The sequence below is a fragment of the Lithobates pipiens genome, unplaced genomic scaffold, assembly GCF_037356315.1.
Source record: "Lithobates pipiens isolate NorthernLeopardFrog02 unplaced genomic scaffold, aLitPip1_a1.2 Scaffold_23, whole genome shotgun sequence".
NCBI classification, from domain to species: Eukaryota; Metazoa; Chordata; class Amphibia; order Anura; family Ranidae; genus Lithobates; species Lithobates pipiens.
The window spans coordinates 80966890-80983728 of NW_027507785.1; the positions used below are offsets into that span (position 1 = coordinate 80966890).

The 16839-nt window shown below is 41.7% G+C and overlaps 1 protein-coding gene across 1 annotated transcript in view; it reads right to left on the reverse strand.

Annotated features, from left to right (window-relative positions):
- LOC143927686 (cadherin-related family member 3-like) overlaps positions 1 to 16839 on the reverse strand; it is an 81212-nt gene continuing 64373 nt past the window's right edge. Inside the window, exons 16-19 of the mRNA XM_077451941.1 lie at positions 14737 to 14756; positions 8771 to 8802; positions 4415 to 4463; positions 1 to 3030 (exon numbers count right to left, since the gene is read on the reverse strand). Of these exons, the coding sequence (XP_077308067.1) occupies positions 2873 to 3030; positions 4415 to 4463; positions 8771 to 8802; positions 14737 to 14756 (259 nt within the window). The 3' untranslated portion in view covers positions 1 to 2872. The remainder of the gene's footprint in view (positions 3031 to 4414; positions 4464 to 8770; positions 8803 to 14736; positions 14757 to 16839) is intronic.

Sequence of the window (16839 nt, forward strand, 5' to 3'; positions counted from 1 at the left end):
TGTTTTGCCCTTAATGCAGGCCTTAAAATGTGTATATAGTCTCAGTGCATCTATGGTTAATCTGACCAATCCAATCCATACAAACATGCCAAATTAATATTATTATTTTATTCAAATTAAAGATCAAAGTAAGTCAATTGTAATTGATCATTAAATATTTAAAATCAGTGCAATTACCAAAAGTCACATAATTTATGCTTTTTGGCTCCAGAGCTTTAACAATACTTTCTTTAAATATTAAAGTAGGGAAAAAGTAATTAGTGCAGTGTTTTTTTTAATCAGTGAATAATGGAACTCACATTTTTAATGATTAACTTTTGGGTAATAATTTTGACCATTCCTAGGGCTACTTAAGATTTTTGCCTTTTATGCAGCCCTTAAAGAGTGTATATATTCTCAGTGTGTCTATATTTAATCTGACCAATCTAATGCACATAAATGTGCAAAATTAATATTGTTATTTTATTCAAATTAAAAATTGAATTAAGTCAATTGTAAGTCATGAATAAATATCTAAAACAGTGCAATTACAAAAATTCACATCACTTATACAGTTTAAATATAGAACATTAAAAATAATACCTTTAAATATTAAGGTAGAAAAAAATAATTAGAACAGTGTTTTTAGCCGGTAATTAGTGAAATTGACACAGATAATTAATAAGTTATGGATAATATACTTCTCCACCTCTATAGTCTCCTTGGACAGACCTCATTCATAAAGATGGATCGTGGTTATATATCAAAGGGAAAGTATTGCTTAGAAGATGAATATATTATTGGGCTCTATCAGAGATTTGTGAATTATTTACAACAGTGCGTTCTCATCCCTAGCAGAGGGCGTATGTGATGATCTATTACAGGCATCAAACCGATCATCATATTAAAAGAAAGAAGAAATGAAAAGAAAAAATTAAAGGCTGAGTTCATATAAAACTAATATTTCAGCTATATTCTTATCTCTCTTGGGGACTCCTGCAGCTACAGTAGATCTATTTGTTGAGCTCTGTCAACAGCTAATCCTAAATCAGAGATTTCCAGCAACATCTATCAGAGTTTCAGCATGGACACAGTAATTTTCAAAGCAGAAACCAGATTAAATGCTAAGAGCTCCCTTTAGGGGTTTAAAAGTGTATGTCGTACTAAAAACTTTGTTTTCTAGTTCTAGACAAAGTCAATGGTATTAGAACTCCTGTTGTTTTTTTTACTGCAATGCAGAGCTTCATTAGCGAGATTTCTTCTCACTTCCTGTCCTGATGACAACAAAGGGAAACTATGTAACAGTGACATATACAGGAAGAAAAATCTGATAGGAGCTCTGAAAATCCCCATTCTATCCAAAACTAAAGCTATGAGTAAGCGCTAATTTCAGCGTGCTGTGATTTGTGTGATGTGAGGTTTTTCATTTGAGAAAATAAAGGCACGGTTTACTTTATTTGATTCGGAGTGCGGCTATCCAGAGTTTTTCCATTTTCTATTCAAAACTAAAGCTTGTCGGGTGGCATCGGCCAGTTCAATAGAAACCGTCTGACCTTTGGCCTGTGTGTCCAGACTGAAGATAAGTACTGTAGTCTGAGATTTTTTTTTTTCTTATTTTGTAACTTGTATCACAGCACAGAGCAACTGGCAAGAGGCCAGGTGAGGAAAACAAAGCTTTAGCTTGGAAGGCAAAAACAATCAACTGGCCCTTTCATGGTAGAGACAGTTTACTGTGGGCTAAGTGTGGCACAGTGGTATGGCTAAGTGGTGGCCACGGAAAAAAAATTGTGTTTTCCTAAAGAACATGGATTTTGTAAGACACCTTTTCTCATATATACTGTATGCTGAAAAACAAGGGGCATTGCGAAGAAAGAACTGCAAAAAAAAAGTTTGATGACGGCTGCTCTATGAAAATGATATGGGTTAACCTATAAAAAAAAATGCCATGCCATCATCAGAATTAACCCCTATCATTCACACTTCTTTATCATATAACAAAACACAGTTTTGCATTTTTGATCACTTTTATTGCTGTCACAAGGAATGTAAGCATCCCTGTGAAAGCAATAGACACATGACAAATACTCTTTATGAAGGGATTGGATCGGTTGTCTATAAGACCCCAAACTCCTCGTTTGCACTTAAAAGCATTCAAAACGCCAAGATCGGCGTTTGTGAAAACTTTTGATTTTGAAAAACGTTTGAAACTGCCGTTGGTTCCCAAGTAAAACACCAAGATCAGCGCCAAGATCGGCGTTTGTGAAAACTTTTGATTTTTGAAACTGCCGTTGGTTCCCAAGTAAACCGGAAGTGATGACATGGCGTTGGTTCCAGGCTAACATATCTGAGACCCAATCAAAGCCAGTTCTCCGGCAAGATGGCGGACATGCTGGCTGGTCGCTCGGGTCTCCCAGTGGGACAGGAGAGCCCATGTGAGTGGGCTAGGGGGGAAGTCCACTTCCGCTGCTTGTAATAACAGCCAAGTGGCTGCTTAGCCACATTGGTTGTTATTACAAGAGAACCGACTGTCAGCTCTAAAAAAACGGTATTGAGGTACAACCACTTGAAGTCAAATGATGTATAGGTACTATTTGTGATTTGGCGGCCAGTGGGTAAACAATCTGTTTTATCTAGCAACTGGGGAATTATAAATTAAGGCAAATTAATTAGACTTTTAGGCATCAGAAAAGTGACAATATTTTCTAGAGAGCATTAACAAATTGATTTAGCTTTTTCCTAGTTAATTTTTGTTTTTCCACTAGCTAGATTTATTATTTGTTGCCTGAACACAAAATGATGAATGCATTCTAATCAAAAAGTAGCTTTTCTTAAACTTTAAAAAAAGAAAGCAAATCCTTCAAGAATATCCTCTACTAAAGTTTGAAGTCTCTTCTTAGGTGACATTAACAGCGGGAACGGTGGGCAGATAAGTAGGCAGGGCTTCTGTAACGGTGGAGATGTCTGTAAGTGCCACATTGCTGTCTTTGGATTGCTCGGACTTCCAGCGTCTTGCTCCAGACTTGTTGTTAAATTCATAAGTGTTTCCTGTGACTAATAGAGGAGTAGAGTTCATCATTGATGGTTGCAGAAATGGATCAATACATAAAGCATTAAAAAAAATTTTTTAAGGAGACCTTTTCTGATGTTTAAATATATCCAAATGACAAGTCCTTGTAATAAAGGAGGTACAATATTATACTCACATTTCTGGTTCTCCTACCTTCTCATTCCAGCACTGCAGATTCCATCAGTCTTTTCATTAGTCAACACTTCTGGAAGTACCAGGTGCTTGTGTCCACCATTGTGTACTCTGGAGACATCCTTCAAATCCTGATGTCACAGCAGTGACTTAGGAAGAAGGGAAAACAGGCAGATCACACTACTGGAGAAACCAAAGAGACTGATGGAAGATGCAGCACTGGAATAGAGGTAAGGTGGGAGACACTGGCCACCCAAGAGATGTATATATATCTTCTATTGCAGGGATCCGTCAGTACTGAGTCTTGTAGTGAGTGACTTAGGGGGAAAAGAATACAGGCATGTCACACTACTGTAAACCAAAGAGACTGATGGAGTATGCAGTACTGGAACAGAGGTAAGGTGGGAGACACTGGCCACCCAGAAGATGAGTATATCTCTTCTATTGCAAGGATATGTCACTGCAGTGACTTACAGGCACATGACACTACTCGGAAGTTTAAATACCGAAGAGACTAACAGAGATTTGAATTCTGGAAAACAGGAAAGTTAGAAAACACTGGCCATCCAAGAGATGAGTATACATCTCTTCTATTGGAGGGATCCGCTGTTTGGATTTCTTAAGGAACTTACAGGTTTACTTTATTTAGCGCTACAAACTGGCATAACAAATGCCAAAACTGCCATATTGACTAACTAGCACCTGATTTGTGCCAGTGACTAAGGTGTGCTTTACGTCACATAAATGAAAGATGTTTCTTTAGGACAAAACTGAACAGAGCTCTCTGAAATACAAAGTCCCATGTTGCCCCACAGCAAGAAATCAGACCCTAAATAGCATTTAAAAATGTATGTGTGGGCATTGGGCAAAGCACAGGTTCACTTTAAAGCATAACTTCAGTCAATATATTTTAGCATTGGAGCAATCCCTTTATAGCTGTCTGTCCCTGTTAAGTAGATTTTCCCACACTTTTCAGTTAGGCCCTGTCACACCCTGGTAAAAAGAGAGTCACAAGAATGAAAAGTCTCAGAAAGTCTGGGCCACGAGGACACACAAGACAATCCAACCTATGAGAAGAGGTCCTTAACATTTCTATTTATGTCTTGAAAAAGTGTAGGCTTTTGACTTAAAAAAAATAACTGCAAGAAGATCATTGAACGGCTCCCCTACACGAGAGCTGAATTCTCTTCTGGATAACTGCTTTAAAGTTAACTTATAAGAGAATGTCGGATTTACCTGGATCAACGGCTTCTCCATGGAAAATGGGTTGATAGATTGTAGTTTCCTTTAACAAAAAAAATAAAATAAGATATGCTTGCAATTGTTCCATTCTTTTCACCACACTAAGGCCGCGTACACACGGGCGGACTGTTCGCCCAACTTTGTCCGCTGAACAGTGTTTCAGCGGACAGTCCGCTCGTGTGTGGGCTTCAGCGGACAGTTTCAGCGGACAGTCTGACGAACAAAGTTTTTCGGAATTTCCGTAAGACTGTCCGCTGAAACTTGGTTTGAGCGGACAGTCCGCTCGTGTGTAGGCTTGTTCGTCAAACTAAGTTCCGCGCATGCTCAGAAAGGATTTACACGCCGAAGGTTGCATTGCAGTGTATAGGACGTCGTTTTTCGAGTCCCGTCGTACGTGCCGTTCACGTCATCGCGCACGATTTCAGCGGACTGTTCGTTCATCGTGTGTGGTCAAGTCCGTTCATGCTAATTTTGAACGGACTGTTTGTCAAACTGTTTGACGAACCTAGTTGGGCGGACAGTCCGCCCGTGTGTACGCGGCCTTAGAGAGAGACAGAAGCCCCCCAGACAGTGAAGTTATTGGAAATCTCCACCTGCATAGGAATGTGTGTGGACATCTCCAGTCATCCCCAAGGTAACCCAGCCAGGAGCCTAAGACTCACTGGACGTCTAGGGAGAGCAGCTACAACCTTCATTCTCTGTCAGTTAATCAGGGAGATTGCTAATCACTTAAAAAATAAGATTGAGACAATTCGTCTCGAGATCTCCACCACTCTACAGATATCTCCCTCAGTTTACACTCTTTGTCCTCCTGTACTTCCTCAAACTGAATGTATCTAAAACCAAACTCATAATACAGTATTTCCTCCCCCACGTGCCCCTTTCCCTGACTTCTCTGTTAAGATCAATGGCACAACTATCAGTCCGTCCCCACATGCCAGGGTGCTAGGGGTAACCCTAGACTCTGAAATGTCCTTTCAGGCCCACATCCAATCCCTGTCCAAATCATGCCGCCTTAGCCTCCACAACATCTCTAGAATATGCCCCTTTTTAACCAAGTACACCACCAAGTTTCTAATTCACTCCCTGGTCATTTCTCGCCTCGACTACTGCAACTCACTTCTCATTAAACTACCTTTACATACACTATTCCCCCTTCAGCCCATAATGAATGCTGCTGCAAAACTCATCCACCTTACTAACCATTCAGTGCCCTCCACCCCTCTCTGCCAATCCCTCCACTGGCTTCCACTCACCCAACGAATAAAATTCAAAGTACTAACAATAATTTACAAAGCCGTCCACAACTCTGCCCCCAGCTACATCACTAACCTAGTCCCAAAATACCAACCAAACCACTCTCTTCTGTCCTCCAAAGGCCTCCTGCTCTCTAGCTCTCTTGTCACCTCCTCCCATGCTCGCCTAAAGGATTTCTCTAGAGCTTCTCCCATCCTTTTGACCTCCCTACCCCAATCTGTCCAACTCCCTCTAATCTATCCATCTTTAGACAATCCCTGAAAACCCTTCTCTCTAAAGAAGCTTAACCTGCTTCTAACTAATACACTGTTTTACTTTCTCCATCAGCTCATCCCCCACAGCTATTACCTTTTGTATCAACTGACCCTTCCTTTTTAGATTGTAAGCTCTAACGAGCAGGGCCCTCTGATTCTTCTTGTAGCAAATTGTAATGTAACTGTAATGTCTGCCTCCATTTTGTTAAGCACTACACAAACTGTTGGCGCTATATAAATCCTGTATAATAATAATAATACCATAGTTGGTGCAAGCTATGCTACTCTTTGTTCATTACAAGGAAAGATGCACTTGTAGGCAGTTGGTGTCTGATAAGAAGAGCCAAGAGCCAGTATAGGCAATACAAATAGGGAGGCTTCTCTAAGCCTATTGCAATCCTTATCAATAATGTTGTCACGCTGTACCCATGATTACTTAAAGAGGAAGTAAACCCTGATGGGTTTACTTCCTATTTGTCTCCCTGCAAAGGTAAAGCATAATGGGCTACTATGTATCGCATAGTAGCCCATTATGTGTCGCTTACCTGACACAGGAGCCAGTGATGTCACTGCTGTCCCCTGTAGTCCGGAGCATCCATCTTCTTCTGGGTATCGCTGCTCCGGCCACTCACAGCGCCAGAGCATCGAGGACGTCACTCCCGCACATGCGCACGGGAGCCGCCACTAACGGCATATCGCCGTTAGCAGCGGCATGCTGCTAACGGCGATAGTGCGCCTGTGCGCCGCTGTCTACGACGCATGTGCCATAGACAGGTGTCACTGTCTTTTAGTAAATCTCTCCTAAACTGTGTAGGTTTAGGAGATATTTCTTGGACCTACAGGTAAGCCTTAATCTAGGCTTACCTGTAGGTCAAAGTGGTTTGCAAGGCCGCGTACACACGGGCGGACTGTCTGACGGACTTGGTCCGCTGAAACGTGTTTCAGCGGACAATCCGCTCGTGTGTGGGCTTCAGCTGACTTTTTCGGCGGACAGTCTGGCGGACTAAGTCTTTCGGAATTTCCGTAATATTGTCCGTCCAAACTTGGTTTCAGCGAACAGTCCGCTCGTGAGTAGGCTAGTTCGACGGACTAAGTATGGCGCATGCTCAGAAAGGATTTACACGGCGAAAGGTTGCATTGCAGTGTATTGGACGTCGTATTTCTAGTCCCGTCGTACGTGCTGTACACGTCATCGCGCAAGCTTTCGGCGGACTGTCTGTTCATCGTGTGTGGTCAAGTCCGTTCATTCGAAAGTAGGACGGACTGTCTGTCGGATTGTCGGACGGACTTAGTTGGGCGGACAATCCTCTCGTGTGTACGCGGCCTAAGGGTTTACAACCACTTTAAAGTCTCACTGAACCCACATCAGAAAAAACGATCAATAAATGGTGTATTACAGGCTGTTGATACTCACTCAGTTACTATGAAATAAATTTTCTGCCTTCTGCAAAAAAAAACTGGTTGATCCTCCTGCTCTCTATCTCCACCTTCTGTCCCCAAATCTGCTAAGGTTTTTTCAGGGCAGCGTTTCGCAGCTCTTCACATGCTTGGTTTTCAGTAAGTTTCTATGCTGAGTATTTCCTCCATATCACAGCTGAGCAGCCCATGTGACTATAGAGTGACACATGTGGGTGTATACACAGTTGTAAATGCCAGTCCACTCCCTCCTTCCCCCTTCATGCCCACCAGCCAGCTAATTACAATAGGGGTGAGATATTACATGTAGATTGATGGAGGCTTCACCTCCTTCCTATTCTAAGACACAGGCTGGAAGGGTGTGGCACAGCCTGTGACTGTCAGTAATCTGCCCACACCATGTTATTGCCAAAAAATAATAAAGATTTGATTTCAAATATATATTGACATTAGCTATTTATTTTTACTCTGTATTCCAATGGATTTTTTGTTTATTTTGAACATGTGACCAGCAGCAGAAGACTAGAAGTCAGGCTGCGAAAGGGCTGGGTCATGCGACAGCTGTATATCGATTAGTATAAGGGTATTTCTTTTTTTTTTTTTTATTAAAATAATTACATTGCCATCATCCAAATACAGAAATAGAAGGGACAATGTACATTAAACTGTGTGTGTCACTTTAACTTTATATTATCCCAAAATTACAAACAGGACACACATTATAAGACCTCACACTTGATTTTAACTAGGCCTGTTTCTAATTTTACCATATTTGATATACTGCATCTGCTTCACATTCCTTTCTGGAGGCCAAAAGTCAAGACAATACCACTGAAACTGGAACTTCTATAGTTCAGAACCCAATATGGATGATACAAGACAATGGGGGTTATTTACTAAAGGAAAATGCACTTTGCACTGAAAGTGCACTTGGAATTGCAGTCACTGTAGATCCGAGGGGGACATGCAAGGAAAATAAAAAAGAGCATTTTAGACTGCACATGATTGTATGATAAAATCAGCAGAGCTTCCACTCATTTCAGATCTACCCCTTAGATTTAGAGCTACTGCACTTCCAAGTGCACTTGCAGTGCAAAGTGGATTTGCCTTTCGTAAATAACCCCCAATGTGCCTAGTGTGAGTTCAGTGATCAAAAAAAAAAAAAAACAGAGCTAATTTAGTCAATAATTGTCATCAAATTAGGTTTTCTTCCTGGAAGTTGGCATTGGTAATTACCTCTTTTCCTCTGTTATATGTATATACTAAAAAAGAATTAGGCTTTAGAAACCTTTAACCCTAATAACAGTACTAACAATAATGGTGATAATAATCAAATTAATAAGGACATTATTATTATTTATATTATTATTATTATGTAAAATCAACAGAACTACTTCATATAGCATTAGAGCCAATTACTTACTGTGATTTTTTCAACTTTCTCCTTTTTTGTTCCTAATATCATAACATAAAAATTGTTAAGAACAATTACAAGAGCAAAATAAAAAAAATTAAATAAAAAAAAAAAACAGCAGGAGACACCACCTACAAAGAAACATGATGACACCTGAGCAGGAAGAGAAATGTTTATCATTATTAAAAGGGTTTTGGAAAAACTTTGATCCTATCAATAATAGGAATGTGTAAAATACTAAACTGTCCTAAATATACAAAAAAAAGGGCAAAAATTTTTTTTTTTTCAAGCCTAAGTAGTTCAATTAGTGAAATTGAAAGTTTCTGTTTTCGCAAAATGTAGCCTATGGCAAAATCGGTATTTGGGACGTAAGATCAAATTTTTGCACATCATTCTAATTTTTCCTAGTCATTAATTTGCAGAATGCAATCACCTGTCCAATATTGTGTCCAGCACATGCTAGGTACACGAACACCCAACACACACTGAAGGTGGGGATAATCAGTCAGTGTCATATATGTGTGCAGCAGCCATATACATACAGTACCAACACATAGAGAAGGGAAGACCAAATGGATAATAATTTTACACAACAGGGGTTGCTATGAATAAATGAAATGTGGGACAATCAAAATTAGAGGTCAAAAACAGATAAAAGAATGTGGATACTGAAACCCTGTTTGAAGATGTAACCCCCCCCCCCCGCCCCTTCCTTTTATACCCATATCTTCAGCATAAAATAAACCACTTCTCTCATGATGGGGGTGGGGGATTTGGAAGAATCTAAAGCTGGGTACACACAGCATTTTTTTTGTTCAACCAGCGGGCCGAACAAAAAAAAAATGGAGAGGTAGATGCAGAGAGGTGTATGCAAGAGAGGTGGATGCAGGAATGTCCCCTGCCAGAACATTGTATTATGACAGCGGGGACTCTTCGCTGTCAGAAAACACTGATCGGTGTTGCAAGATGCTAATTGAAGAAGGTTTTCCAGTAATTCAGTTTGACAGAAGTTGATCTAACAATCAGCTTTTGTGGTTTGGGGGCGTGACCGGATGTTCTAGAGGGTGGACGTTTGCGACCCAGTTCCACCGTAGCTCCGGAAGAGATCCTGTCAGCTGGCTCACCTGCAGCTGATGCAGAGGCGAGGGGATGGCTTACCCTCAGTTTGCCAGTCCTGGTGCCCCGCCGTTCCGCAAGGGGAACTGCTCCTCATAGTGGGATCGAGGGACCAGAGAGAGAGGAGAGCCGCCGGTGCACCCGCAACACCCTCTGCTATCATTCTCAGGATACCCCAGACACCCCAGTGCAGCGTACATGGTCGGACGTTGAGCAGAGGGAGAGCCCGTACAGCCTGGTCACTGACTGATGAGGGGAGAGACCTCAAGGTTACACTTGAGTCCAGCATCTATAAATTATTTACCGGAGGAGGTTAGACTAGTCTGCAGTGACACCCGGTGGACACTTAGTAACCCTTCTTCTGGGATACTCCTATTCCCTTCTGCATCTGGGGGTGGGGGAAATTAAGGGGGCCCCACCTGGTTTACTAGGTTTGCTGTCTCTCAACCTTATTAGCCTGTCTTACTTTTTTTCCCCACTTTTTTTGTCAGTATAAGTTCTCCACCAAGCCTCTGCTAAAACATAGCAATGACGAGGAAGCGGGGGGAAGACCCTGCGCAACAGGACAGTGCATGTTCTAGTACCCAGCCACACCAAAGCATGAAGGGGAATCAGGCGGCAGCCATATTAGAGAGATTTGCCCATAACTCAAGTCAGACCCCCACAAAGGGAGGGCAACAGAACTTGCAAGCGCAACCTAAGGTGCATGCTGGGGCTAGAGCTGTGAGGAAAAGCCAAGGTCAAGAACAGGTGACAGCACCAGAGGTAAATCATACAGGACTGAAATCCGCAGGGGAGGACATTCAGGACATCCAAGAGACTCCAGAACCCCTTTCTGGAGCTGGATCTCTAACAGAAGGAGAACCATCATTGAAAGATATCCTGCAGGCAATTAACTCCTGTAGGACCTCCCTAGGTGAACTGTCAGACCAGTTTAAAGTAATCCAGGAACAGCTATCCTTTGTCAGGCCTGACCTACAAAAAGTGCGAGAAAGGACTACCGCCCTTGAAGGAAGAGTTAGCCTGGCCGAGGATGATCTGAACTCCCTTAAGCGGGAGATAAGAATAATAAAAGAACAAATGGTTAATTATGAGATAAAAATGGACCATATGGAGATCAGATTGCAAAGGAAAAATGGCAGGATTGTGAGGCTCCCTGAGCGCAGTGAGCACCTGGATCCTGTGATATTTCTCGAAAAATGGTCCAGGGATCTTTTTGGAAAGGACACTTTCTCACCCTATTTCGCAATGAAAAGAGCCCATAGGGTACCTTCTAGACCTACTCTACCCGGGGGTTAGCCAAGACCTCTACTGGTTAAAATGCTTTACTATAAAGACAGAGTAACCATATTGCAAAAGGCCAGGGATATAGGCAAAATCATTTATGAAGGTACTAGGGTATCTATATACCAAGATTTTTCACCAGAACTGCAGAGCAGAAGGCTAAGTTCTTGGAAATCAAACGTAAAGTAAAACATCTGAAAATTTCCTATACCTTGTTATACCCATCAAGATTGCGGATGACCGCTATGGGGGAGACCCCTTTTCTTGATTCCCCGGAGGGGGTGGAGGGGTGGTTGGCATCCCATAATGAAAAATTATAGAAAAAACAGAAAACGGCGCTTCAAAGAAAGAAGTATAATAACTGCATAGGTGACAGCTGATCATTTATTCCTACATTAAGGAGTTGGGGCAGGGGGTTGCATCTAGGTTAGAGGGATAATGTGCAAATGGCCTTCTTCTTCAACGTTAATTGGGGGCAGGTTATACACAAAGAGAGGACCCAAAAGGGTGGTGAGTGAATTGGGAATCAGACACGGATGGTGTGTTAGGTATGAAAGGGTTATGTGGGGATTTGTGAGGAATAAATATATTTCAAATAAGAAATATTTTGTCACTAAAGTATCACAGAAGAAAAATGAGAAGAATAGGTATTAGTTAACAAAGAAAGATCACACAAAGTATATGGAAATCACACAATTTGGAGTGAATATTCTGAATTATATGCATTTGTTGAACACTAAATGGTTAAATGGTTAATCCTATGCAGGTAAAAAAATGAATGATATGTTCTTGGAACATCCAGGGGTTGGGAGATCAAGCCAAAAAAAACAGAAGTTCGTTCCGTAGCAAAAATGTATGGGGTGGGATTACTCTGCCTACAGGAGATGCACCTTACTCATGTCTCTATGCCACAGCTGGGGTGAATTCCAAACCCAGTATCATTCAGTTCACACCCTCTATTCTACGGGGAAGAATATTCTGATCAGATCTGGTGTAATGTTCACCTGTAGACAGATTAAGACTGATGAACTGGGGTGCTACATTTTTTTGTATTGTGCTATAGAGAATAGAAGCTACGTGCTGGCCAATTTATATGTTCCTCCTCCTTTTGACACTTTAATCTTGTATAGGTTGGTGGAGTTTGTTCTGAATAAACTGAGTGTGCCGGTTATTGTCATGGGTGATTTTAACACGGTTTTGGACCGGAAGGTGGATAGGTTTCCCCACGGGGCACAGACGGGTGCTACAGTTGACGATCAATTTTCCCTATTTTTAAGAGAGGCTGGATTAATGGATATATGGAGAACGCGGAACCCGGCTCCAGGACACACTCCACTCTCTAGAATTTATATGGTTCTGGGCAATGAGGAGGCACTGCAGGTGATAAAAAGTGTAAGTTACATGCCAAGAGGTCTTTCGGACCACTCCCTGGTGACAGTATCAATAGAAGTGAGGGAGAATTCATGACCCAGGGAGTGCAAAATAAGCCTTTTTTGGATGGAACTAATGGGTGATTCAGATGAGGTGTTAACAGCCTTAAGAGAGTTTGCCGATTTGAACAGAGGAACCGCCCCGATAACGATAATCTGGGACACCTTGAAGGCCTTCCTTCATGGAACATTGATACAAGTATCAAAAATAAAAAAAACGGACCAAGGATTGGGAAAGGGCAGCTGGAGAGGGGGTGGTAACCATGGAAGAACAATATGTGAATAATCCGACCCCTGATACGCTTAGGGTTTGGGCAAAGGAACAACAGATTTATAGGACACTAATGATTAGGAAAGCAGAGAATAAACAACTTATTCATTGGCAGAAAATCTTTGGGGAGGGGGAAATGGAGGGGTGAATGTTGGCCCATCTGGTCAAGACAAACTCATCCCATCAATGGTTTCCAACATTAGTATGAGGGAGGTAAGGGTTTCTTCATATACTCCAGAAATTGTAGATAAGTTCAAAGAATATTATGAGCACTTGTATAGCTCCCAGCAGCAGGATATGGGGGAGGAAGTGAAGGCTTTCTTTAGGGGCTTGGTGATTCCGGCCCTCTCTGAAACTGACAGAGATGAACTGGACCTACCAATAACATTAGAGGAATTGCAATGGCCTACAAGGGAGATGGCAGGCCAGGCGTCTCCTGGTCCTGATGGCCTTCCGGCAGAGACCTACAGACGCTACGGGAAGGTGTTATTACCCGAGCTACTGGGGGTCTTAAATTGGTCAGCGATGGAGGGGTAGCTCCCTACATCTCTGATGGAATCTACCATAGTTGTTATACATAAGAAAGGTAAGGATCCACTTAATACACCCTCATATAGACCTATCTCCTTATTGAGCGCGTATGTTAAAACCTTGGCGAAGGTCTTGGCGACCAGGTTAACTAGGGTCATTCAGAAACTTGTCCACCCTGATCAGTCGAGATTTATACCTGGAAGATCCACTAGCATAAATATAAGACATGTGTACCTGAATTTACAGGTCCCTGCTGATGGGGATAGATCGAGGGTCATTTTGTCTTTTGATGTCACTAAGGCTTTTGACAGCCTTGAGTGACGATACCTGCGGAGGGTCCTATTCAATTTGGCCCGGGCTTGATTAATTGGATAAAAATGCTATACAGGGGGCCAGAGGCAAAAGTGAGAGTGAACAATGAACACTCTGACAAAATTTGAATGCTGAGGGGGATGAGCCAAGGGTGCCCTATGTCCCCCCTGCTCTTTGCCCTCACAATTGACCCTCTGGGGGTGGCTCTTAGGTCTTCCCCAAAGGTAACAGGATTTAAAAGGGGAATAGTGGAAGAAAAAGTGGCATTATATGCGAATGACCTTTTATCATTATTAAAAATCTGTATTTGTCAGACAAGGTTGTTTAATGAAATATGAAGAGATCTGGGAACCCTGGTGGGAGGTAAAAGGATATCCTTTCTAGAGTAAGGTGGAAGACACTAATAGTCATGAACCATTTGTATAGAGGAAGAAGAATAAGAAGATTTGAAAAGAGGACAGGGAGGATAAATGATACCATATTAAAGGGAAAAAGAAAAGGGGCAGAGAATGAACGCAATAAAAAGTAGTGTGAATGAGGGTGAAAGGTGTGGAACATGAAGGGGAGGGTGGTTGAGAGTGGGTATTGGGATAGTGAAGGAAGAGAGGGAACAGAAGGGGAGTGAATGGTGTGATAGGGGGTGTTATGAGGGCAGGTGTGGAGGTTTCGAATGGGAAGTTTATGGGAGGAAGGTGGACTTGGTATAGAACAAATAACTGAAAAATGTATATTGAATATGTTTCTCTCTCCTCCCTTTGTATCCTTGTATATTAAATGGGGTGGGGAGGGGGGGAGGAATGAGGGCTATTTTGCATGTAAAGATGTTTAATGGAAAAAAAAATGTAAATAAAGATTATAAAGTTAAAAAGCAATCAGCTTCTGTTACACAGTGAGGGCTACAGACATTGAAATATGTCTGCTCCCTGCTGAACCAGCCTAATTTTGATCGGTGTGTACCCAGCTTTAGAGACACAGAGCTATGGGATGAGCCCACATACTACCACAAAGACAAATTCTACTACGGTACATACCTGGTTTGTAGGTCTTGACTCTACAAACAGAAAACAAAAAATAGTTAATTGTTTATCAAATACTAGAGCAGTATTTCTCAACTCCAGTCCTCAAGGCACCCCAACAGCTCATGTTTTCAAGCTTTCCATTATTTTGCACAGGTGATTTGATCATTTTCACTGTCTAATGGCACGTACACACGAGCGGAATTCCGACAGAAAAAGTCAGACAGGAGCTTTTCATCATATATTCCGATCGTGTGTATGCCCCATCGGACTTTTTACGTCAAAAATTCTGACGGACATAGAAATAGAACATGTTCTAAATATTTCCGACGCAACCAATTCCTATCAGGAAAACTGCTCGTCTGTATGCTGTTCCCACGGACCAAAAACGGCGCATGCTCCGAAGCAAGTATGAGACAAAAGCTACTGGCTACTGGCTATTGAACTTCCTTTTTCTAGTCCTGTCGTACGTGTTGTACGTCATGGCATTCTTGACGGTCGGACTTTGGTGTGATCGTGTGTACGCAAGACAGTTTCAGTGGAATTCCATCGGAAAAATCTTCTGCGTTTTTTCAGACGGGAAATCCTGAAAACATAACATGTTGGGGCGCCTTGAGGACTGGAGTTGAGAAACACTGTACTAGAGGACAACCATTATCTATGTTAATAAACACACAGAAATAAAGGCATACATAAATATATACAGTATTGTCAGATCAAATAAAGACATTGGGACATACACATACAGGCACCCAGAGCAACGCATACACAAACATGCTGTCATACAGAGAGGAATGTCAGTGATGTATGAAGAAGAATGTTGGCTTATGGTGGTATAGTTTTTATATACAAAACAACCAATTCCTGTATTTATTGCAGTGATCAGGGTGGGATGGTGTTGTTAAGAAGTCCTCTAGAGCAGGGGTTCTCAACCACCAGGCCACAGCCTCCATGCTCTTGGGCCTCCAGGCAGATGCAAAGTCCTTAATCAACCACAGTGCCTCCCAGCTTCCATAGTGCCACCCACCCTCCCATAGTGATCCACAGTACCCCCAGGCCCCTGAGAGCCCTTAACATCCCACAGTGCCCCCAAGCCTGCTGTAGAGCCTCTACCCCTTCACAGTGTTCCCAACCTCCCACAGTGCCATCAGCCCCTCACCCGGAACTTTGTCCCTTACAGGGCCACCAAGTCTGCTGCAGAGTGCCCTAACCCACTCCACAACCCTCATCCTCACCTACAACGACACAGAGTGGTAGCCAGGGCCATTCAACATTTCAATACACATTTTGCATTCCCATACCTTTATTGTGAGAGTATAAGTTTTATTTTTTTACTGTTGGGGCATGGAAAGTTTTACCAGGCCCTGGTTTAAAAAAGGTTGAGCCACTGCCATTGAAAATGGCGGAACTTTCAAATGCTCATTAAGGAGTAGCTTCAGACATGAAACTGTAAGTGCCTCAGGGGCAAAGACTGATATAGTTCAGGGAAAAAAAAGAAAGATAAAAAGGGCTTCCAGGAAACCATACATCAAACTAACTGGACTTTTTGGGGTGCTTATATTTCTTTAAATTGATCATACAATTCACAAAGCAAATATTTTTTTGTAAAACCATACATTTTTATTACAGGCAGGTTCAAATTATTATAAAAATAAAAATCCGGAGTCATATGTCATTTTAACTTCCACACATTTTTTAACACACTTTAACCCCCTAGTCTACTCACTTCATTTTACTTCCAACTGCTCATTAAAAAGTAACTCCAGACATGACATTGCACACTCCTCAGGGGCAGGGACTAATTAGAATTTTTCAGTGCATTTTGCATAACATTATACAATATAGTTTATGCATACAGAAAATATTATTATTATTATTACCAATAATAAGTAAATTAGACATATCAAAATACCAATTCCTGCATTTCTTGCAATGAAAATTTTATGGACACACATATAAGCCTGAATGGGAAGACTAACAGGAAAAGTAAACAGGTGTACCTAAGGATTAGCAAATTCTAGTATGCTCAGTATTCTATGTCACCTAATCCCATTTTAACTTTCATCAGCTGAGCAGAAAGAAATATTATGGATTGCACTAATTATTACCAAATAGTTA